Below are 18,660 nucleotides of genomic sequence, written 5' to 3' on the forward strand. Positions count from 1 at the left end.
GTCAGGCTCAGCCCTCGGGAGGACTGGGCCCTGTGACCTTGCCCACCCTCATGCTGCAGATGCCTGGGCTCGGGGGACTGGGGTGAGCGCAGCCTCGGCCCTGGCTGCCCCTTCGCACCTGTCCTGCCCTCTGGGCCATCCTTTGGGACCGTCCACGTTCTGGGGTCCAGAGGCGTCTCAGCCATGATGAGCGCACTCTGCAGCCTCAGCCGTCTCCTGATGGCACCGTGAATTGAAATACGCCCCAATTCCACTTGTGTGGCACCCGCGTCCCTGGGAAGGGCCAGGTGCCTGTCTGGGCCTCCCCGGCTCAGGGAGGTTCCTGTCTGCTGCCTGGGTGCTGGCTGGGCCCCTCGAGGAGCCCACGTGAGACCAAGTAAAGCAACAAACACACGGGCTTACCAGGAAGCCGGCTGCTCTTTTAACTCACTGGGTTTTACATGGCACCTGAGCCTGCGCCTGGAGACCCCCTCGGGGGCCCTGCAGACTCGAGCCAGGGCTTCCTGGGGTGCCGCAGGAGACAGTGGGCAGCTTCCAGCTGATCCAGGGCTGTGGCGGGCACGTGCCACTGCCCATAAATACCTTTACATAAATATGGCCGGGCTACGTGTCCAGGTAAACAGTCAGCTGAGCGTAGCAGTCCAGGGCCGAGCACCAGAAGAAACTGCCCGAGGGCAGCAGCCCCAGGCCTGCACGTGCGCCCACACCTGCCCTCAGTCCTGATCCGGGGTGGGGTGGGCGGGGCGTCCTCAGCATAGGGTGCCCAGTGCTCCTGGCGTGGCCCGAGGCCCGGCCCACTCGCCTGCGTCCCACAGAGCCGGGCTGGGCAGGGCCTCTCTCCTCAAGGGCACGACCCTCCCAGCGCGAGAGGCTGCACGGCTGTCCGCAGAGAGAGAAGGGTGGGGCCGGGAGTCCTGGGCCCAGACAGTGTCCCTCCGTAGTCGCCACCGAAGAGGGTCCCCTCGGGCTGGACCCTGGGGGCTGTCCCTGAGCTAGGGCCCCGCTGCCCTGCTGCTGCGCACGGGGGCCGGTCTGGCGGAGGCCGGGAGGCCAGCTGCTGGGGCACAGAAGAGCGCATCAGCCCAGGGTGTGGGGGTGCTCTCAAAACAGCCGGGGTCCTGGACCAATGCCTCCCTCTCTCCCACGCCCTCCCCAGGAGCGAAGCCCAGTGGAGGGAGGGCCGCCCACTCCTCCTTCCAGCGTTGGCCCCGCCTGGTCTCTGAGGTCCAGAGGCTGGGGGTCCCAGGACAGCAGGAACCTCCACTGCCCCGTGGGGCCCAGACTGTACAGACACACCCTCCCTGGGACTCAGCCTTACAGCAAGCTCAGGGGCATTCCCCACCCCCTTACCTGCACCCTGGGCTGGGGCCAGGCTCTCGGGCAGCCGGGGGGGCCCACCTGGAGGGGGACAGACAGCAGCTCACGTGAGTGTCCCACCCTTGGGCAGGAAACAGTAATGGGCAGCAAAGGGTAACCCGACCCAGGCCTGCGGGGGCCCCTGTGTACCCCAGCGGAGCCTCTTTCCCTTCCCACTCCCAGGTCATGCTGGGCCTCTCCCTCTCCCCAGTGACAGCTCCAACCCTCCCTGCCCCACCCTGCAGCACCAGGGGTGGGAGGCCGGCTTTGGGGTCAGACGGGGAAGGGCTTCACCCAAGGCCAAGCCAAGTCCACTCCAGGGCAGGGCCGGGGCCTAGGACTCCTGATGCCCAGCGAGGACCTGCCCATGTGGACCCCAGCTTCCGAGGCCTCCAGCTGAATGTCAAGGCACACCCCTAACCCTAATCCTAACCCCACGCCCTGTCCAGGGGTGCCCCGTTGGCTTTGGTGCAGTACCACAGCTGACCACTAGATGCCACTGTGTGCAGCGCTATGTCCCCAGCCTGCCCCGCCTGCCAGGGGAGGAGGGTCCTGGCTTTAAGGCTCTGGATGGGGCTGCCCTGGGGAGGCTCAGAAAGGTGCACCCACCACAGCACCAAACTAGATCTGGGGCCCCCAGGCCAAGGACCCCATGTGTGGAATCCCTGCTGCACCGTGCCGCAGAGCCCTCAGCCTGGCCCTGGCTTCGGCTCCGCTGCACCTGCTGCTCCCGGGCAGAGGCCACGCTGACCCCGCCCCGCCCCACCCCTCCCCCCAGCAGCCTGGGGAGCCCACCAGGGGCCACCAGCGAGGGGCTGGCCAGAGGGGTGGGCACCCCAAGTTCTGCATGTGGAGAGAGGGCATGTTCCAGCAGAACCTCTGGGGGATAGTGGCCAAGAGGCCACCTTCACGCACATGCTGGAGCACACACGTACCTGGCGCACATGCGTGCTCTGCAGCACACACACCAGCGCACGTGCGCGCACTGCTGTACAGACGTGTGCTGCCAGCGTGCACACATTCATGCACACAGGAGGGGCAGCTCAGCGCCTGTGCACACAGGGGATCGCCCAGCCCTACCACGGGGTTGCCGCCCTCTCAGGGCTCCCACTGCAGTGGCAGCCACCCCTGCGGCTGTCTGGGCCGGGAAGGGGCCCTGAAGCTGACACCCCACCCATCAGAATCCAGCACTGTGGGGACCGGGCAGGGACAGCCGACGCTCACTCCGGCGAGGGTGGCCCAGCCCACGGCGCAGTGCGGGAGGTACAGTGTCCTCCCACCCCTCCCAGGGAGCCCGACTCACCTTCCCGGCACGTGGGCCCCGTGTAACCGTCCACACAGTGGCACTGCCCACTGGCAGGGTCGCAGTCAGCCCCGCCCCCGCAGTCACAGCGCAGGGCACAGCCGGGCCCAAAGTGGCCGGCTCTGCAATCTGCAGGGGCGGGAGGGGCAGAGACACCTCAGCCTGCCCCCCGCCTGCCCCAGGCCAGGGACCCTGGGCCAGGGGTCGCCGGCAGAGCGTGAGGAGGCCACCCGTGTGGGGCTCTCCACGTGCGGGTGTGCGGGGCTAAGACCTCAGGCCTGTCTTCTCTGAAGGGTAGGACAGTCCCCACCCCGCCTTCCTCAGCATGGGAACGCCGGCCCCAGGTTGGCACAGGGGACCTGGCAGTCAGGGAAGCTCCCCCCAGGGCGCAAAGGGCCTGAGAGCCCAGAAGTCAGGGTGCAGCCCCAGCAGGGTGGCCCCTCCTGTCCCCAGGCGGGGCCCTCTGGTCTAGAGGGCCAGCACCCCCCCAGTGCCCCCACCCATAGCTGGTAGGTCGGGGAAGCCTTTCCAGCTAACTGGGCCTCCTCCCACCACTGTGGCCCCAGCCCCGGGCCCGACAGCTCCAGGGGTGCCAGCTTCCTGCCTGGCACCACCTGTCCCAGCAGCTGAGCCCCCAGCCCCACCACGAGGCATGGGCCGGGGTGCGGAGCATGCAGGGGGCACAGTGCCCAGCCCGGGACTGGCACAGGTAGTGCCCAACCAATCCGTATTTGCTACCGAGGGAGACCCACGCTCGTGCCACCCTCCTTGGCAGGACCCCAGACTCACCCAAGTCACACGTGGCTCCTGAGCGCCCAGGTGGACACAGGCAGAGGCCGGAGACGGGGTCACAGGGTGCTCCCCCCTCGCAGTCACACCGCTGACGGCAGCCCTCTCCGAACGAACCCAGCTCGCACCCTGGTGGGGGCGGGGGCTCAGCGTCGTCCTGTCCTGCACCGACTGGCAGGGCCGGGCGGGGGCCGCGGGGGCACGAAGCACTCACCGCTCTCACAGAACTGGCCACGGAAGCCGGCGGGGCAGCGGCACTGGCCACTGGCAGAGTCGCAGGGGGCTCCGTGTTGACACTCACACAGCCTCTGGCAGCCGGGCCCGTGGAAGCCGGGGGGACAGGCTGGAGGAGGACCGTGGTTAGGGCAAGCCGAGGGTGCGAGGTGGCAGAAATGTCCACTTTGCCCGGAGTGAGCAAAGGACCAACAACTCGGGGACCCGTGAGGAGCCGCCCTGCGCGTCCTCACCCCTCCCCCAGCCGGGGCACCCCAGCCCCCACCCTGTCACGTCACTGTGAAGCCAGGTCTGCCCTGCCCCGCACGGCAGGAGTGGACAGCCACCCAAACAGCCCGGCCCTGCTGGGCAGGGGTTCCAGCCACGACTCACGGTGCTCGCAAGCCTGGCCGTAGAAGCCGGGGCCGCAGCGGCAGGCGCCCGTGGCCGGCTCACAGGTGCTGTTGTTGCGGCAGGAACATTCCAGACGACAGTCGGCACCGTAGCGCCCGGTGGGGCAAGCTGGGGAGAGTGGGGAGGACGGGGCAGGAAGGACGGTCCCTCAGGCACTGACCTGATTCAGGTGACCCCAGAAGCCTCACCCCACCCTACGGCAGCCCAGGGACCCCACAAAGGTCCCCACAGCCTGCACCTTCTTTGAGAGCTCAGGGCCACTCCCCCCGCCCCAGAGCATGGCCCTCCCTCCCGTCCATCCAACACGAGAACTGGGACACGGAGGTCCCCTGGCCCCAACACTCACCCAGCTCACAGCGGGGCCCCGTCCAGCCCAGGCCGCAGGAGCAGCTGCCGTTGGCGGCGTGGCACAGGCCCCCGTTTCTGCAGGCGCACACTCGCTCACAGCCCACGCCGAACCGGTCCCGGGGGCAGTCTGCGGGACAGCGGGCGGGTGCTGCTCAGAGCTCTGGCCCAGGGCTGGACACCCTCTGGGGACAGCCCCACAGGCTGACATTCATTCAACAAACACTCCCTGGGGCCTCTCCATGCCAGTCTCTGCCCTCCAAGCACACGTGTGCCCGGGAGCAACACCAGCCACCTGCTCATGCCTTCACCATCTCTGGCAAAAAACGCCTGGCCTGGTTTAGGTGCCACAGATGACTCAGTGATGAAGGGGTGACAGCCCTTCAGGGGCAGGAGTTGCCTGCCCAGCCTGCAGGGAGGAGGCATGGAAGGCTTCCTGGAGGTGGCAGCACACCGTGCAAAGGCTCATCTCAAACCTAGGAGCGAGTGCACAACCTCCAGGCCTGAAAAGCAGCACAGCTGGGCCAGCCACGTGGCCTCCTGCGTGTGGCCTGGTGCCTGCCAGCCTTCCCGGAGTGAGGCGGGGCCAGGCCGCGTCCCAGCTGCAGCTGGATCCCAGAGCTCCTGACCCTCTGCTGCCCCTGGCTCCCGAGGAACCCCCAAGGCTAAGAACAGGTCAGGGGGTGGCAGCCCCTCAACAAGGACTAGGGTGGGACAGGCCACGTGGCTGTGGTCATGTGGACTAGGCCTGCTGTCACGAGCAGGAGCCACCAGGACTGTGCCCTGGGTCCCCCCATTTCTCACTCTGGCCTGAGCTTTAAGCCTCCCTCCCCTGGGGGTCCCTGAGCCCTGGGCCTGGCAGGAAAGGCTAAAAGGATCCTCTTCTAAGGGACGACACCAGCCAGCAGGAAACAGACAGAAAACAGCCGTCCGACCCCTCCTGCTCGGACCACAGGGACTCTGGGCCAGAGCCTGTAGCCACCCCCGGCCACAGGGACGCGTGGACAGGTCACTCAGGCCTGAACCTGGGGGCACAGCTGGTCGAGGCCAGGCTTGGGGTGGCGTGAGACGATCTGTTTACTGTGCAGGGCACTGTTGCCAGCAAAAGCCAGGGTGCTCACGTCTTACCTCCCAGCGTCATGTGGGGTAACCAGTGGCGCCCACCTGTGTGAACATGCCCCCCAGGGCTGGTGCACCCCACCGGCCTCCCCCGTGGCTCACTGGGTGTCATCCCCGTGAAGCACCCTGCTCCTGGAGGGGACACTCACCTTGCTCACAGTGGACGCCCGCCCTCCCCGGGGGGCAGACGCATGTGCCGGTCACAGGATCGCAGGCTGCCCCCTGCCCACACCTGCACACGTGGGCACAGCTGGGGCCGGAGCGGCCCTGTGGACAGGCTGCCAGGAGGAAGCAGGTGAGGGCAGCCACCGTGGCTGGCTCCCCCTCCCTCCCTGCCAGGTCAACCCCGGAAACGGGGTGGGGAGGGGAGGGATGGGGCAGGGGGACCCTGTGTCTGCCCCAGGCAGGGGGGAGCCGGCCAGCTCCTGTGACTTTGCCCCACCGGGCATCTCCCCTGCACCCACAGGCCCCACAGTGACTCACCCCCACCCCACGCCACCCCACTCCACCCACTCCGCCAGCTCTGCCTGGGTGGCAGACGGGCAAAGTCCCCACGTGACTCAGGGACGGGGCCCTTTCTCCGTGGGAGGCTGGGCCACAGCTGCAGCTGCCATGCTGGCCTCCATGACCAGACGTGCACAAGCCCCCACTGGACATGGCCTGGGTCAGGCTGGGCACAGGGGCTGGTGGGGACTCTGGGGTCACACAGACATCCCCAGGGCTGTGGGCCCTTCCTGCCACCCTGGCAGAGGGGACTGAAGGGCCAGGGAGGTGGGCAGTCGGGGAGCTGTCCTCCCCGCGGGCTGGCTGGCGGGGCCCTGGCCACTCACTGAGGCTGCAGTTGGCCCCCAGGAACCCGGCAGGGCAGCGGCAGGCTCCGGTGGCCGCGTCACAGGACCCCCCGTTGAGACACCTGCACAGCTGCTCACAGCCTGGTCCATACCGCCCGGGCGGGCAGGCTGCAGGGAGAGGGGCGGCAGCTGGGGGCTGGGGGCTACCCCACCCCGGTGCCCCTGACACAGCATGTCGGCTCCTGCAAGGCCCCCGCACGCCCCACCTTCCACCCCCCAGGAAGGAGCCTGCCCAGAGACCAAGGTTGCTGGGGGCAGGCATGGCAGGCAGGACCCCCAGCCCCGGGCAGGCGCAGGCAGGACTCACGTTGCTGGCAGCGGGGGCCGTGGTAGCCGGCAGTGCACGCACAGGCCCCCGTGGCGGGGTGGCAGGCTTGGTTCTTGCCGCGACACTGGCACATCTGCCCACAGTTCTCCCCGAAGGTGCCAGGTGGGCAGGCTGGGTGCAGACGGGGCCAGTTAGTCCTGGCCTAGCCAAGGACAGGAGTCTCCCAGGAGTCCCCCCCACTTGGGCCCTCCTTGGGGGTGCAGGTTTGGGGTGCACCCACCCTGCTCGCAGCCGGGGCCTGTCAAGCCAGGTGGACAGCGACACTCCCCGGTGACGTGGTGGCAGGCGGCACCAGGTGGGCAGCGGCAGCGCTGGGCACAGGCCTCTCCGAACCAGCCCCGAGGGCAGGCTGCAAGAAGGGGGTGGGCTGGGGGACGCTTCCTGAGGGGACCGGCGGGGACCTGTGGGCTAGGGCAGGCCCAGGGCAGTCCCTGTGGGCAGGACCCACCCCCACCCGGGCAGGTGGTCCCGACTCAGGCTGAGCTGGGGCTGTGCTCACCATTCTCACACCGAGAGCCCCTCCACCCCGGCGGACAGAGGCAGGCCCCGGTGACAGGGTGGCAGGGGGCTCCCCGCCGGCAGGCACAGTGCTCCTCACAGCGAGGCCCAAAGGTGCCCTGGGCACAGGCTGCAGGAATGACACACAGTCCCTCTCAAAGGGGACCCTGGGCAGCACAGCCCCTGCCCCCTGCCAGACAACTGACCCCCGGGTAAGCCCCAGCCTGGGCGTGCTCCTCGGCCCTGGGGTGAGGCTGAGGCCACCCCTTGACCCCCCGGCAGGCCCTCCAGCCCCCCACCCCGCTGCCCCCTACACTCACGGCTCTGACACTTGTCCCCAGTCCAGCCGGCCGGGCAGAGGCAGCGGCCCGTGTGCCGGTCGCAGAGGCTGCCGTTGCAGCTGCAGCTGTGCAGGCAGCCGGCTCCGAAGCGCCCGGGGAGGCACTCTGCAGGGACGGGATGGGCGTGAGGGTCCCGCCTCCTGGGTCCAGGAGACCCCGGCCCACAGTCCCTGGACCCAGGGCCGCAGCCACAGCCCAGGGTGCCGCCCCCTGGGCTGAGCACGCTGCGCACCTCCCACCTCCGCCACCCAGCGCTCACCATTCTCACAGGCCTGGCCAGCCCAGCCCTCCGGGCACAAACAGTGCCCTGAGACGGGGTCACAGGTCCCTCCATTCTGACAGAGGCAGGAATGCCGACAGTTCTCGCCGTACAGGCCCTCGGGGCAGGCTGGGGCCGGAGGAGAGGGAGCCGCTGTCAGCATCCAGCCAACTGCCCCCCAGGGTGCCAGCGTGCCAGCCCACCCCCATGCTCAACACTGGACGTTGGCTACCCCTAAGGTGACCTGCCACAGGCCCGCCCTACTCACCTGCCCAGCCTGGGGCGGGCACACTGAAGGGCATGGCCCCATCCTAAGCAGCCTCCTTGCCCCTCCCGCAGGTACCCCCGAGAGTGTGCCAGCCTTGCCCTCCCTACCCGCTGTTCCAGGTACACCCTGCCTCCACCCCAGGACACAGACCTGGACCTGGTCCCTGGACTCTTGGGAGGGGCTTACCCTGCAGGCAGGTGGGCCCCATCCAGCCGGGGGCACAGTGGCAGTGCCCATGGACAGGGTCACAGGAGGCCCCATTGAAGCAGGTGCAGACCTGGCTGCAATTGTGCCCGTAGGTGAGGGCTGGGCAGGCTGCAGGTGGAGAGGGGTGGTCAGGGCCGGGGGCTGCAGGGGCCCCGGCGGGGCTGTGGCAGATCTCAGGTGGCTGGGAAGATCCTCCCCTCCCTCCAGCCTGGGCCACCCACTTGGCAGGGTGGCCACCAACAGGAACCAGCACTCTGGCCCAAGTGGGCAAAGCGTCATCTGCAGGGTGGCTGCCTGGCAGCTTTGGAGACCCAGGACAGGCCCCAGGAACAAAACTCCCACAGAGGACCTGGCACCCCCTCCTGCAGCACCCTGGTCTGAGCGGGGACCTCACGCACGCTGGGTGCAGCGGGGGCCCTGGCGGCCACTGGGGCAGAGGCAGGAGCCATCCGCGGCGTCACAGGGGGCTCCAGCGGTGCAGTTGCAGGCGCTGCGGCAGTCCAGTCCGAAGAAGCCGGCCGGGCAGGCTACGGGCGGGGGGGAGGGGGCAGTGATGGGGAGGGGCCCAGAGCGCCCCACGACCCTGGCCCACACTCGAGACCACCCAGCCCACCCCCGGCCTGCACCGTGGCTCACCGCGCTCGCAGAAGGTTCCCCTCCAGCCGGCCAGGCAGGTGCAGGCCCCGCTGATGTGGTCACAGGCTGCTCCGTGCTGACACTGGCACCGTTGCTCACAGCCAGGCCCAAACTGGCCCTGGGGACACCCTGAGACACGCAGCCCAGCCCACTGTGGGAGAGGGCCTTGCTCACGAAGCCCCACCCCACCCTAGGGGGGATGGGAGGTTTACAGGAGCCCCAGGCATCACCTTTAGGATTGGGGACCTCACCTGCCCCAGGCCCACCCTGGACCCACCAACCCAGCCTTGGGGCACACTGAGGGGTGTAGTCCTTGGTCCTAAGCAGCCCTCACCTCTCCCTCCCCCAGGTGTCCTATGGGGATGGGACAGCCCCCGCCACTGCCCCAGGTGAGCCTGTGTCTGGTGCAGGTGGGTGGGAGGGTGAGGCCTTGGCCAAGGCCATGGCGGGAGCTGAGCAAGCTCAGGTGGGCACAGGAAGGCAGGCCAGGGCCCCCAGGGCAGTGCGTGTGTGTATTCACATGTGCATGCATGTACACATGTGCATGCATGTGTATCTGTGTGCATCCATGTACGTGTGCATGCACGTGTGGGGGGCGGGGCACGGCCGAGGCGGGGCCCAGACTCACGCTGCTCGCACCGTGGGCCTGTGTAGCCGGCCTCGCACAGGCACAGGCCACTGACAGGGTCGCAGCTCCCGTGGCTTGCGCTGCAGTTGCAGGGGTGTCTGCAGTCGGGGCCCCAGTGCCCGCTGTCACAGGCTGCAGCAGAGCCCGCGTCACTCCGTTAATGCCAGGTTGAGGCACGGGCATCTTGGGATGGGGCGGGGCCTCCTGCTGCCCCAATCCTCCCGGGTCCCGGGTGGGTGATTCTCCAGGGGCCGGGAGGGACAGCTGGACAAAGGGCATCCAAGGGACCTTGTACCTCTCTGGCAGCTGAGGCCGGTCCACCCAGGGGCACAGCTGCAGCGTCCAGTTCCCGGGTGGCAGTGCCCGTCGTTGGCACAGGCGCACCTCATCTGGCAGCCGGGACCAAACCAGCCTGCTGGGCACACTGCAGGTGTGGAGGGGGTGAGTGGGGGCCTGGCCCGCCCGCCTCAGTCGCAGACTCAGGGGGCTGTGGTGGGGGCTGGAGCCACACTCACCGTCCTGGCAGCGGCTGCCGACAAAGCCGGGGTGGCACAGGCAGGCTCCGGTCTCAGGGTCACAGCGGGCACCGTGCTCGCACGCCACGCATATCTCCTGGCAGCCAAGCCCCCAGCGGCCCTCGGGACAATCTAGTGCCCCCCGTGGCCAGTCAGTCCCCCGACTGCCGTTGCTGGACAGGTCAGTAAACACGTACCTAACACAGCACTGACCCCGTCGTGCCAGCCCAGGAGGGGGACCACCGTGACCACCAGAGCCTGCCTGATGGGGGGAGGGCCATGGGGCCAGCGGACCCCTGGCACCTCCAGGGCCGCAGGCTGCAGGGCGTCCACCCCTGGAGAGGAGCCCCAGCCCCAGGGACGGCTCAACAGGAAAAATGGGGAGCCCGTGAGAGCAGCCGGGAGGCCCCACAGGGTGAGCAGGCAGCTCAGGAGGTGCACGCCGGTCCCGGGCTCCAGGATGACCCACCTCGAGCGCTCAGAGCTGCTGTGGACGAGCCTGCCATCTGCACGGCTGGGCCGGGTGTCCCCACAGTGCAGGCTAGGGTCCCCATCACAGTCCTGGCCCCCCAGGAGTCGTGCAGCTGGGGAGGGGCAGGGGACACCACTGACACTCACCTGCCCCACAGTCCTCCCCCGTCCTCCCCGGCGGGCACAGACACTGCCCAGTGACCCGGTCGCAGGGGGCCCCCTCACAGGAGCAGGAGCCTGAGCAGTTCACGCCAAACGTCCCCTCCGGGCACTCTGTGGAGGGAGCAGGAAGGGCCTCAGCCACCGTGCAGAGCGGCCCCACCCGGGGGTTCCGGGCAAGTGCGCTGCCTGCCCCTCCCCCACCCGCTCCAGCTTTAGCTCCAGCGGGGGCTGCTGAACACAGCTGGGGGCCCCAGGGTGACCAGGGCAGGTCCCAGGAGCAGGTTGGCGGTGTGGAAGAGTGGGCACACAGCTGGGGGCACGAGGTGGAGGTGGAACTTCGACGTCCAGGACCCTGGAGAGTTCCCGGAGGCACGGCTGGCCCGGCTCTTTGCCCACCTTCCCTCAACCTGGGCGGCCCCCAGGGACCTCTGCGTCCAGACCAGTGTCCCCTGCCTGGCCTGGGGGTGCTGGTCCAGGCCCTCCTCTCCCCCCAAGCTGGGAGCCCTTCAGGGACTCGGCCCCAGGGGCTGGGGGAGGGTCTGCATCCATCCACTGTAGCCCCAGCGCGGCAGGCTGGGGCTGGGGCTGGGGCTGGGGCTGGGGCTGGGGCTGGGGCGGAGAGCAGGGGCCTCCTGGGGGCGTGGGGTCCCCAGCCCAGCAGGTGAGCGAGACCAGGGAGAGCAGAGGGCCCAGGAAGGGGGGCCTCGGGAGAGCCGGGTCCGCCAGGAGGGGGCCTGCAGGGGCTGCTCCCGTGCCTGGCAGGGCCTCCGCCACACTGCCCACCTGCCCTGCTCCTCAGCGCCCGGCCTCTGCCTCCTGCCCCAGGACAGCGGAGCGTGAGGCTGGGGCGGGAACTCTGGGCAGAGAAGGCTCCCTGCCTGCTCCGTGGCACGGCCACTCTGACCCTGCCTGTGGCGAGATCAAAACCTCTCCCTGGGCCCATGAAGGTGCCACAGCAGCCTCGAAAGGGTGGGCCACGGGGCCCCCAGCACCACACCAAAGGACCACAGAGCCCACTGGTCAGAACCCCCATGGCTGAGAGCCAAGGACGTGCCCTGCCTGGGGAGGGGCCTGCTGAGGCCTGAGAGAGTTCCAGCGCCAGAGGACACACCCTGGTGGCCCTTGTCACAAGAGCCCATCCCCCGTGGGCTCCCACCCAGGGGGACACCGGCATGTCAACAGTTTTGGGGGTCTGGCACACAGGCCTGCACTGGAGGGCTGGATGCATGCAGCGTGGACCAGGGAGGGTCCCAGCGTCACCAGTCACTGCAGCCCGCGGCCTCGGGGAGCCGCCGACCCCCGCTGGCTGGGGCAGCTGTGCTTGGGGCAGCGCTAGTTTCCAGACTGACACCAAGGGGGATCCTGCCATTTCTACAGCACACACTGTCACTTCCTGTACCCCCTCACTTAGGGCTCTGGTGGCTTTTAAAGAAAAAAGGTAAAGAAACAAAACGGAAGTGGTGGGGGAGGGGCGGGACCAAAGGGCCCCCTCCTGGCCTTGGGGAACAGGCTGGCTGGGGGGGGGGCTTCTCTGGCCCCAGCTGGAAGGGAGGGTCACAGGCACGAGGGAGGTGAGCTGTGTGTGTGCGTGTCTTCACGTGTGTGTGCACGTGTGTGCGTGTGTTTGCAGGGTGGGAAGAAGGCAAGGCCGAGAAGGTGTGGTCAGGAGGGGCTGAGCCCCGAGCCAGCCTGCTCCTTAAGCCCTTGTGACACAGAGACGAGACGTGGACACTCGGCTGCTGAACGCTGGCCCGAGACACGGGCTCCCGACTCCCGGCCCAGCCTGCTCTGACCCTGCGGTGGCTGTGGCCAGGGTGGCCCACGACGGCCGGCCGGAGGGTCCTCGGCAGCCGTTGCCCTCTGAGGGCCCCTCCTTGCTCCCGGAGAGGGGGTGGGAGGGGAAGGGCGGCTGGAGGAGTTTGAGCCGGGGGCCCCCTGCCACGGCCCCAGGGGAGGCAGAGGAGGGGCGCTGGCGCCGGGCTCGCTCGGCCCCTCTCCAGCCCTGGCCGTGGTCATGCGGTCACGCCGCAGGCCCCCGTGGCTGTCATCCGTCCGGGCCAACGGGTGTGGACAGCCCTCACCACACCAAGGGAGACTCCGACCTGCCTGGGCGGCAGGGGCGGCCGCACAGCTCCCTCCCTCACGCCGAGGGCTTCTTTCCTCCCCCACGAGCCGATGATGGCACTTAGGTATTTCCCACCCCGGTCATGAGACTGGGGCTGAAGGCTTGGGAGGCGTCCGTCCTGCGGCTCCGCGAACCAGACAGGCTCGGTCATCGCTTGCTGGGCCGCGACCACATGCCATTGTTCTAGTCATCACGCCTCCTGCCTGCGCGGGCTGGGGAGCAGTGGCCACGGCGCCCCCACCTTCTCAGCCTCTCGGCAAAGCCCCCAGCCCCCCACATGCTGGGCTGCAGGGGGTCGGGGGTGGGCCCCCGGGGCAGCCAGGCCTCCCGGGGACACCTAAGGACGGACCCTGCCGGTCCATCTCCTGGCACCCTCCTCTGCGTGAGCGTGGGCGCCGGAGCTCCTGGCCCGCTCATGGGCCCCAGGCTGCAGTGTCCACCTGGAGGGGCTTCGGTCACTGCCCCCCGCGGGCCCCCTGCCCAGACCTCCCTCCAAGCCCCGGCTCGGGTGGGAGGAAGGAGCTGCTGTTGCCGCCTCAGCACAAAACGCCCTCACTAGGTCCGCGAGGAGTGCAGGAGTGTGCGCGTGATTTGGGGAGACGGCCACCCCTTCTCTGGGCCAGGCCCGGGCAGACAGACCAGCTCCTGCCCGTGACAAGCCAGTGACACTGGCCGGTGAAGGCACCACCTGGGCCCAGGCGGCAGGGGCTGGCCTCCAGGTCTGTGGCCCTTCTGGGGCCCAGCCCTGAGCACAGGCGGACGAACCAGACCCCACACCTAGACCACCCGGCGCCCCAGGGGCCGGCCACTCACCTTGGCCACAGTCCTCCCCCTGGGAGCCAGCGGGACACTGCGTCCGACACTCGCCGCTCACGGGGTCGCAGGCCACGCCTGGCGGGCAGCTGCACACCTGCAGGCACCCCGGCCCGAAGGAGCCCGGCTCGCACTCTGCGGGGGCGAGAGCGGGGCTGGGGGTCAGCCGGCCCTGGGAGCAGCCCCCACCCCCCACCCCCCCGCCACAGCCGCACCCACCTGACACCGCTCGCCCCAAAGCCCCCGCAACAGCCACGCTCACCGTTCTCACACCGCTCGCCCCGGAAGCCGGCCTTGCAGGAGCAGCTGCCGTCTCTCCTGTCGCAGGACCTCGTGTGGGGCTGCACGCACCGGCACTCCTCTGAGCAGCCTGGCCCGAACGCCCAGGGCGGGCAGGCTGCGCCCACAGAACCGTGAGCGGGGCCCGCCTGCCGTGGCGCCCGCCCCTCCCCGGCTGGCATCCCCGCTCGTGGCCGCCCCTTCCGGCCCCTTCCGGGAATCACGCACCTCGCCCCGTGCCTGGGACAGGACGGTCGTACCCGTTTCACAGACAGGCACCAGGACCTCAGCAAAGCTTAGCAACTTGCCCTGGGTCACGCCACTCCCAGCTGGAGAACCCCCCTTCTCCTCCCTAAACAATCCTCTACCCAGTGAAGACAAGCACTGTCTGCAGCCCCCTGTTTCCCTCCAGCCCATTGTCCCCTTTTCTCCCAGCCCCGGGGACAGGTGACCCTGCCAGGGGCTAGGACTTGGCCTGGAGCCAGGGATGTCCGCAAGCCAGGATGAGCCCAGTGTCGGAACCGTCTGCAGAAGGCCCGCCCCGCCCTCGCCTGCAGCCCCCCGCCCCCCAACAGAGCTGGGAGGCACCATGGGGCTGGGGGCCCCCCACCAAGTGCCCTGGATGCCAGCACAGTCAGTCGAGAGGACGTGACTCAGAGTCCACAGACCTGGGTGGTCCCAGCCCCACAGCCAGGCTGGCGACCTCACTAGCCCCAGTGTCCTCACCCAGCCAGACTCTGGGCACCCTCAGCCCCTGCGGCCACCTCAGACACTGGCGGGGCAGTGGGACTCACCAAGGTGGCAGAAGCGGCCGTAGAGCCCTGGGTCGCAGAGGCAGGCCCCGTAGAGGCGGTGGCACCGGCCCCGGTTGGCACAGTGGCATTTCTTGTGACAGTGTTTGCCATAGAAGCCCTTGGGGCAGCCTGGGGGACAGTGGGACCCCAGTGAGATCCTCGGTGGCAGCTGGCCCACCCACACGTGACCCCGCACTCAATGAACCCCCTGGATGTGGCCGTCTGCACCGTCACCTCGACCCCCAGGGTCTGCGGCGAAGGCGGCAGCCAAGCACCTTCCCTGGCACACGCTTGGGGGACGCACAAAGCCCACGTCCACTCTCCCCAGGGTCTGGGCCAAATCAGGGGCACCCAGACTTCCGTCCATGGTGGTCGCCAAGCCCGACCTCAGGACCTCAAAGCAGGACGCCCAGCCCACTGGCCAGCACCCCAGGCCCGAGCCTCAGGCCTCCCCAGGCTGGGAAAGGTTCTCCCCAGATGCTTCCCTCCTGCCGAAGGGGCTGCAGTGGGTTGAATGGTGGCCCCCAAAAGCTCTGTCCATGTCCCAATCCCCAGGAGCTCAAGATGAGACCACCCTGCACTACCCAGGCGGGCTCTAAATCCAAAGACCAAGGCGCTTACCAGAGAGGCAGATGGGGAGGTGAGGCAGACAGAGGGGGACACAGAGGACAGATGGCACAAGCCCAGGGACACAGAGCCTGGGAAGCTGCGCAGGGGCCTCCTGAGCCCCTGCCGAATGCTGGCCTGCCAGGCCCATGCACCCCATCAGCTCACCTGCACAGGTGCACCACACCTGCTGGGGAACCTGGTGACCCCCCCCCCCAAACACACACAGGGCCCTACCTGAGACCCAGGTCTCTACAGTGCAAAGCCGAGCGCTAAAACTCGGATCCTCTACCTGCCAGAAGTCCCCTGTGTCACTCCCATAGCTTCCAACAGGCGGGGGGATCCCAGCCCTCTGTGACAGAGGGTTACGCGTGTTTGCCTGGGGACTGCACTGCCGCCCGGCAACCAGCCCACAGAGCTCAGCTCGTGAGGCTCACAGGCCGCCCCGGGCGGCGGGGACAGGTTCTCCCTATGACACGAGGTTTGCCATTCAGTAGCTACACCCTCCAGCCAGAGGCAGAATTTAAGATGAAGACTTGAAGATGACGCATTAGCCACCTGGGAAAACTTCCTCACGTGGACTAATTCCTCTAGAAATGCTGACACTTCAGAGTTAGAAAGGACATCAGCTTCGTCCCATGCTGCCCACACGTAATCCCTTCTGCAAATCCCACCCAGCCATCATACAGCTCTGCTTGGATACCTCCAGGAACGGGGAGCTCACTATCTCTCAAGGGAAGCCCTTCCAGAAATGCTGTTTTGTAAAGTCTTCACCACCCCCCATAGTCAGGCCCCAGGAAAATCAGCAACAGTGAAAGGCCAACGCCTCTCTCACTACAGGGCCTCGTTCCCTCTCCGCACAGCCGGAGCTCCAGAGGAAGGGAGGCGAGACAGGAACGGAGTCCCCGCGAGGCTTGGCATCACCTTCCCTCGCCCGGGGGAAGCCAAGGGGCTTAGGAGAAAGCTGAGCACAGGGAGTGGGGGGCGGGCCGCCCCCTCCCTTGCACCCCAGAGATAATTCCAGAAGGGCTGCACGCACCGTCCTCGCAATGGGTTCCACTGACCCCCGGGGGGCAGCGGCAGGCCCCGGTCACGGGGTCACAGGTCCCACCGTTCTGACAGCTGCAGGAGAGGCTGCAGTTCTTCCCGAAGGTGTCTGGGGGACAAGCTACAGGAAATGACAGGGAAGCACCCGGGTCACTGGCCAGCAGGACTCTGGCCCAGAGTCCCCACCACAGCCACTCCCACCCTGAGGCCCCTCCTGGGGCTGGAGGTACCGGTCACCCCTACAGCAACAGGGATGGCGCCCGTGCCCAGTGCCCGCCCTCACTCACGGCACACGTGGCCAATCCGTCGCCAATGCTGTCGCTCTGGAGGCCAACACACCCACTGGCCCTTTAGAACCAGCCCATGGAGCAGGCGGAGCTGTACAGACCCCGGCCTGGCTACCCGAGCCACAGGCGCCCCACCCAGCCACCTGCAGCTGACACCCTCGCTGTCCAGCCTCTCGTGTGCTGGGTTGTGCTGCTGGGCCCGGAGACTGGCAACTCGAGGGACAAACGCCTTGGCCTGCTTGTCCCCAGGGTGTCCCACAGCCTAGAGCAGTGCCGGACAGAGTGACAGTCAGCAGGCACTCGGCAGAGGAGCCACACGGACCCCCGCCCGGGGCCAGCGGGAGGAGTAAGACTGAATGTGCCGTGCACCAGGCTTGGGGGTCCCGCCTGGGGCCTCACTCTCATTGCAGATGAGCCCGGTCCAGCCCTCTGGGCAGTCACAGCCGTCCAGGCCTGGCAGGCAGGTCCCTCCGTTCCTGCAGTCGGCGCAGGTCAAGCTGCAGTCGTGGCCGAAGGAGTCGCCCAGGCAGACTGTGGCAGACAGACGGGCCTCAGAGCCTGAGCCCGGCTCACGGGCACAGGGGAAGGGGCACGAGGGTCATCCTCAGCCTGTGAGGCCCCACGGAGCTGGGGCTGGGGGTGGGGGTGGGGGTGGGAGCAGACGCTAGGGCCAGGAGGAGCCCTGACCTGGGGGCTGGGGCCCAGGCCAGCCCCGCCCAGCCCCACCCACACGAGCTGTGCAAACTGAGTGAGTGGCTCCACCTCTCTGGGCCTTGGTCAGACAAGGCCATTGCAGGGGTCCTTCCTGAAGTCCAGACCCTGGCCCAGGGGGTCACCGGCTGCTGTCCCTGGACTGGGCCCGCCGCTCACCAAACTTCTCCACGAGCGTGTGTTCGCCCCGTAGCTCCGCCTCCTCCTCCTCGGCCCCCACGTAGTTGTCCTGCAGGAGCAGCGGCAGCTCATCCGGGAGCACCCCCAGGTGGGGCAGGGGCCGCACGAAGGGCAGCTGGCCGTCCAGGTCCACCGTGGGCTCCTGCAGCGCTGGGGGGCACAGGGGCCCTTAGCCCCCACCTGCCACCTGCTGCCCCGCTCCTGGCCCGGTCACAGGCCCGGTCATCCCAGCTGCACCCCAACCCACTTCTTGGACAGAGAAGGTGCAGGCCCTGGACACCTGGCCCCTGCCCCCCTCGCCCCCAGCCCGGCTCTAGGAGACAGCTGGTGTCAGTCTGGGGACATCACCTTGGGGCCTGGTTCCTTCTCTCACCTGGTGGTCAGGATGGAACCTGGACCCCTGGGACCCCCTGTTCCCCCCCACACACTGCTGCCCATGGCAGGGGCAGGGCCTCAGGGGGTTCCCACGGGGCCCCCCAGCCTCTGAGTCGGTACAGGCCCAGCGGCGAGGGCACGAGAGGCCCCAGGCAGGGTGCGTGTGGGACCGGCAGGTGTGCGAGCAGCAGGGGCTCCGGCGGGCAGACCCACGAAGGCAGGGACTCACGGGAGCAGCCCCTGCGGTCCTCGTCCAGCCGGAAGCCGGCCTCGCAGGAGCAGCGGAAGGAGCCGGGCAGGTTGGTGCAGCGGTGCTCACAGCCGCCGTGGCCGGAGGCGCACTCGTCCACGTCTGCAGGCAAACAGGGCTGTTGGGCCTGGGCTGCAGGGTCAGGAGCTCCCCTGGCTAGACGGACACCCAGGTGGCCATGCCGGGGCCAACGCTCACCTCCTGAGCCAGCTGGTCAAGCCCCCCTGCGGCCACAGTGGCCTCCCCAGCTGTCCTCCCACCCCCAGGGTCACAGCGGCGGTGGACGCCTATGGGGTGGGGGCCAGGCTGGGGGCAGCGGGTGCAGCCCCAGCCCCGTGTGAGAGCAGCCACCGACCCCAGGCTGGGGGGAGGGAGTGGGCAGGTCAGCATAGCCCTGCATATAGCAGGCACTCAATGCACACCCTCAGAGGGCCAGAGCCAAGCCCGTGTCCCTCCCTAGGGCGGCCCTGCTGCCCTGGCCACCCCAGCG

The 18,660-nt window shown here is 68.5% G+C and overlaps 1 protein-coding gene across 1 annotated transcript in view; it reads right to left on the minus strand.

Moving 5' to 3' along the window:
* Positions 1-946: 946 nt before the first annotated feature.
* MEGF6 (multiple EGF like domains 6) overlaps positions 947-18,660 on the minus strand; it is a 94,197-nt gene continuing 76,483 nt past the window's right edge. Inside the window, exons 11-38 of the mRNA XM_069477262.1 lie at positions 18,150-18,272; positions 17,525-17,695; positions 17,054-17,185; positions 16,360-16,488; positions 14,715-14,843; positions 13,904-14,038; positions 13,642-13,776; positions 10,689-10,814; positions 10,071-10,202; positions 9,851-9,979; positions 9,556-9,687; positions 8,928-9,056; positions 8,690-8,818; positions 8,271-8,399; positions 7,817-7,945; positions 7,537-7,662; positions 7,218-7,346; positions 6,939-7,067; positions 6,698-6,829; positions 6,370-6,498; positions 5,689-5,817; positions 4,422-4,550; positions 4,055-4,183; positions 3,663-3,791; positions 3,449-3,577; positions 2,660-2,788; positions 1,351-1,398; positions 947-1,057 (exon numbers count right to left, since the gene is read on the minus strand). Of these exons, the coding sequence (XP_069333363.1) occupies positions 993-1,057; positions 1,351-1,398; positions 2,660-2,788; positions 3,449-3,577; positions 3,663-3,791; positions 4,055-4,183; positions 4,422-4,550; positions 5,689-5,817; positions 6,370-6,498; positions 6,698-6,829; positions 6,939-7,067; positions 7,218-7,346; positions 7,537-7,662; positions 7,817-7,945; positions 8,271-8,399; positions 8,690-8,818; positions 8,928-9,056; positions 9,556-9,687; positions 9,851-9,979; positions 10,071-10,202; positions 10,689-10,814; positions 13,642-13,776; positions 13,904-14,038; positions 14,715-14,843; positions 16,360-16,488; positions 17,054-17,185; positions 17,525-17,695; positions 18,150-18,272 (3,521 nt within the window). The 3' untranslated portion in view covers positions 947-992. The remainder of the gene's footprint in view (positions 1,058-1,350; positions 1,399-2,659; positions 2,789-3,448; positions 3,578-3,662; positions 3,792-4,054; positions 4,184-4,421; positions 4,551-5,688; positions 5,818-6,369; positions 6,499-6,697; positions 6,830-6,938; positions 7,068-7,217; positions 7,347-7,536; positions 7,663-7,816; positions 7,946-8,270; positions 8,400-8,689; positions 8,819-8,927; positions 9,057-9,555; positions 9,688-9,850; positions 9,980-10,070; positions 10,203-10,688; positions 10,815-13,641; positions 13,777-13,903; positions 14,039-14,714; positions 14,844-16,359; positions 16,489-17,053; positions 17,186-17,524; positions 17,696-18,149; positions 18,273-18,660) is intronic.

This window comes from Eulemur rufifrons, chromosome 8, assembly GCF_041146395.1.
Source record: "Eulemur rufifrons isolate Redbay chromosome 8, OSU_ERuf_1, whole genome shotgun sequence".
NCBI lineage: Eukaryota > Metazoa > Chordata > Mammalia > Primates > Lemuridae > Eulemur > Eulemur rufifrons.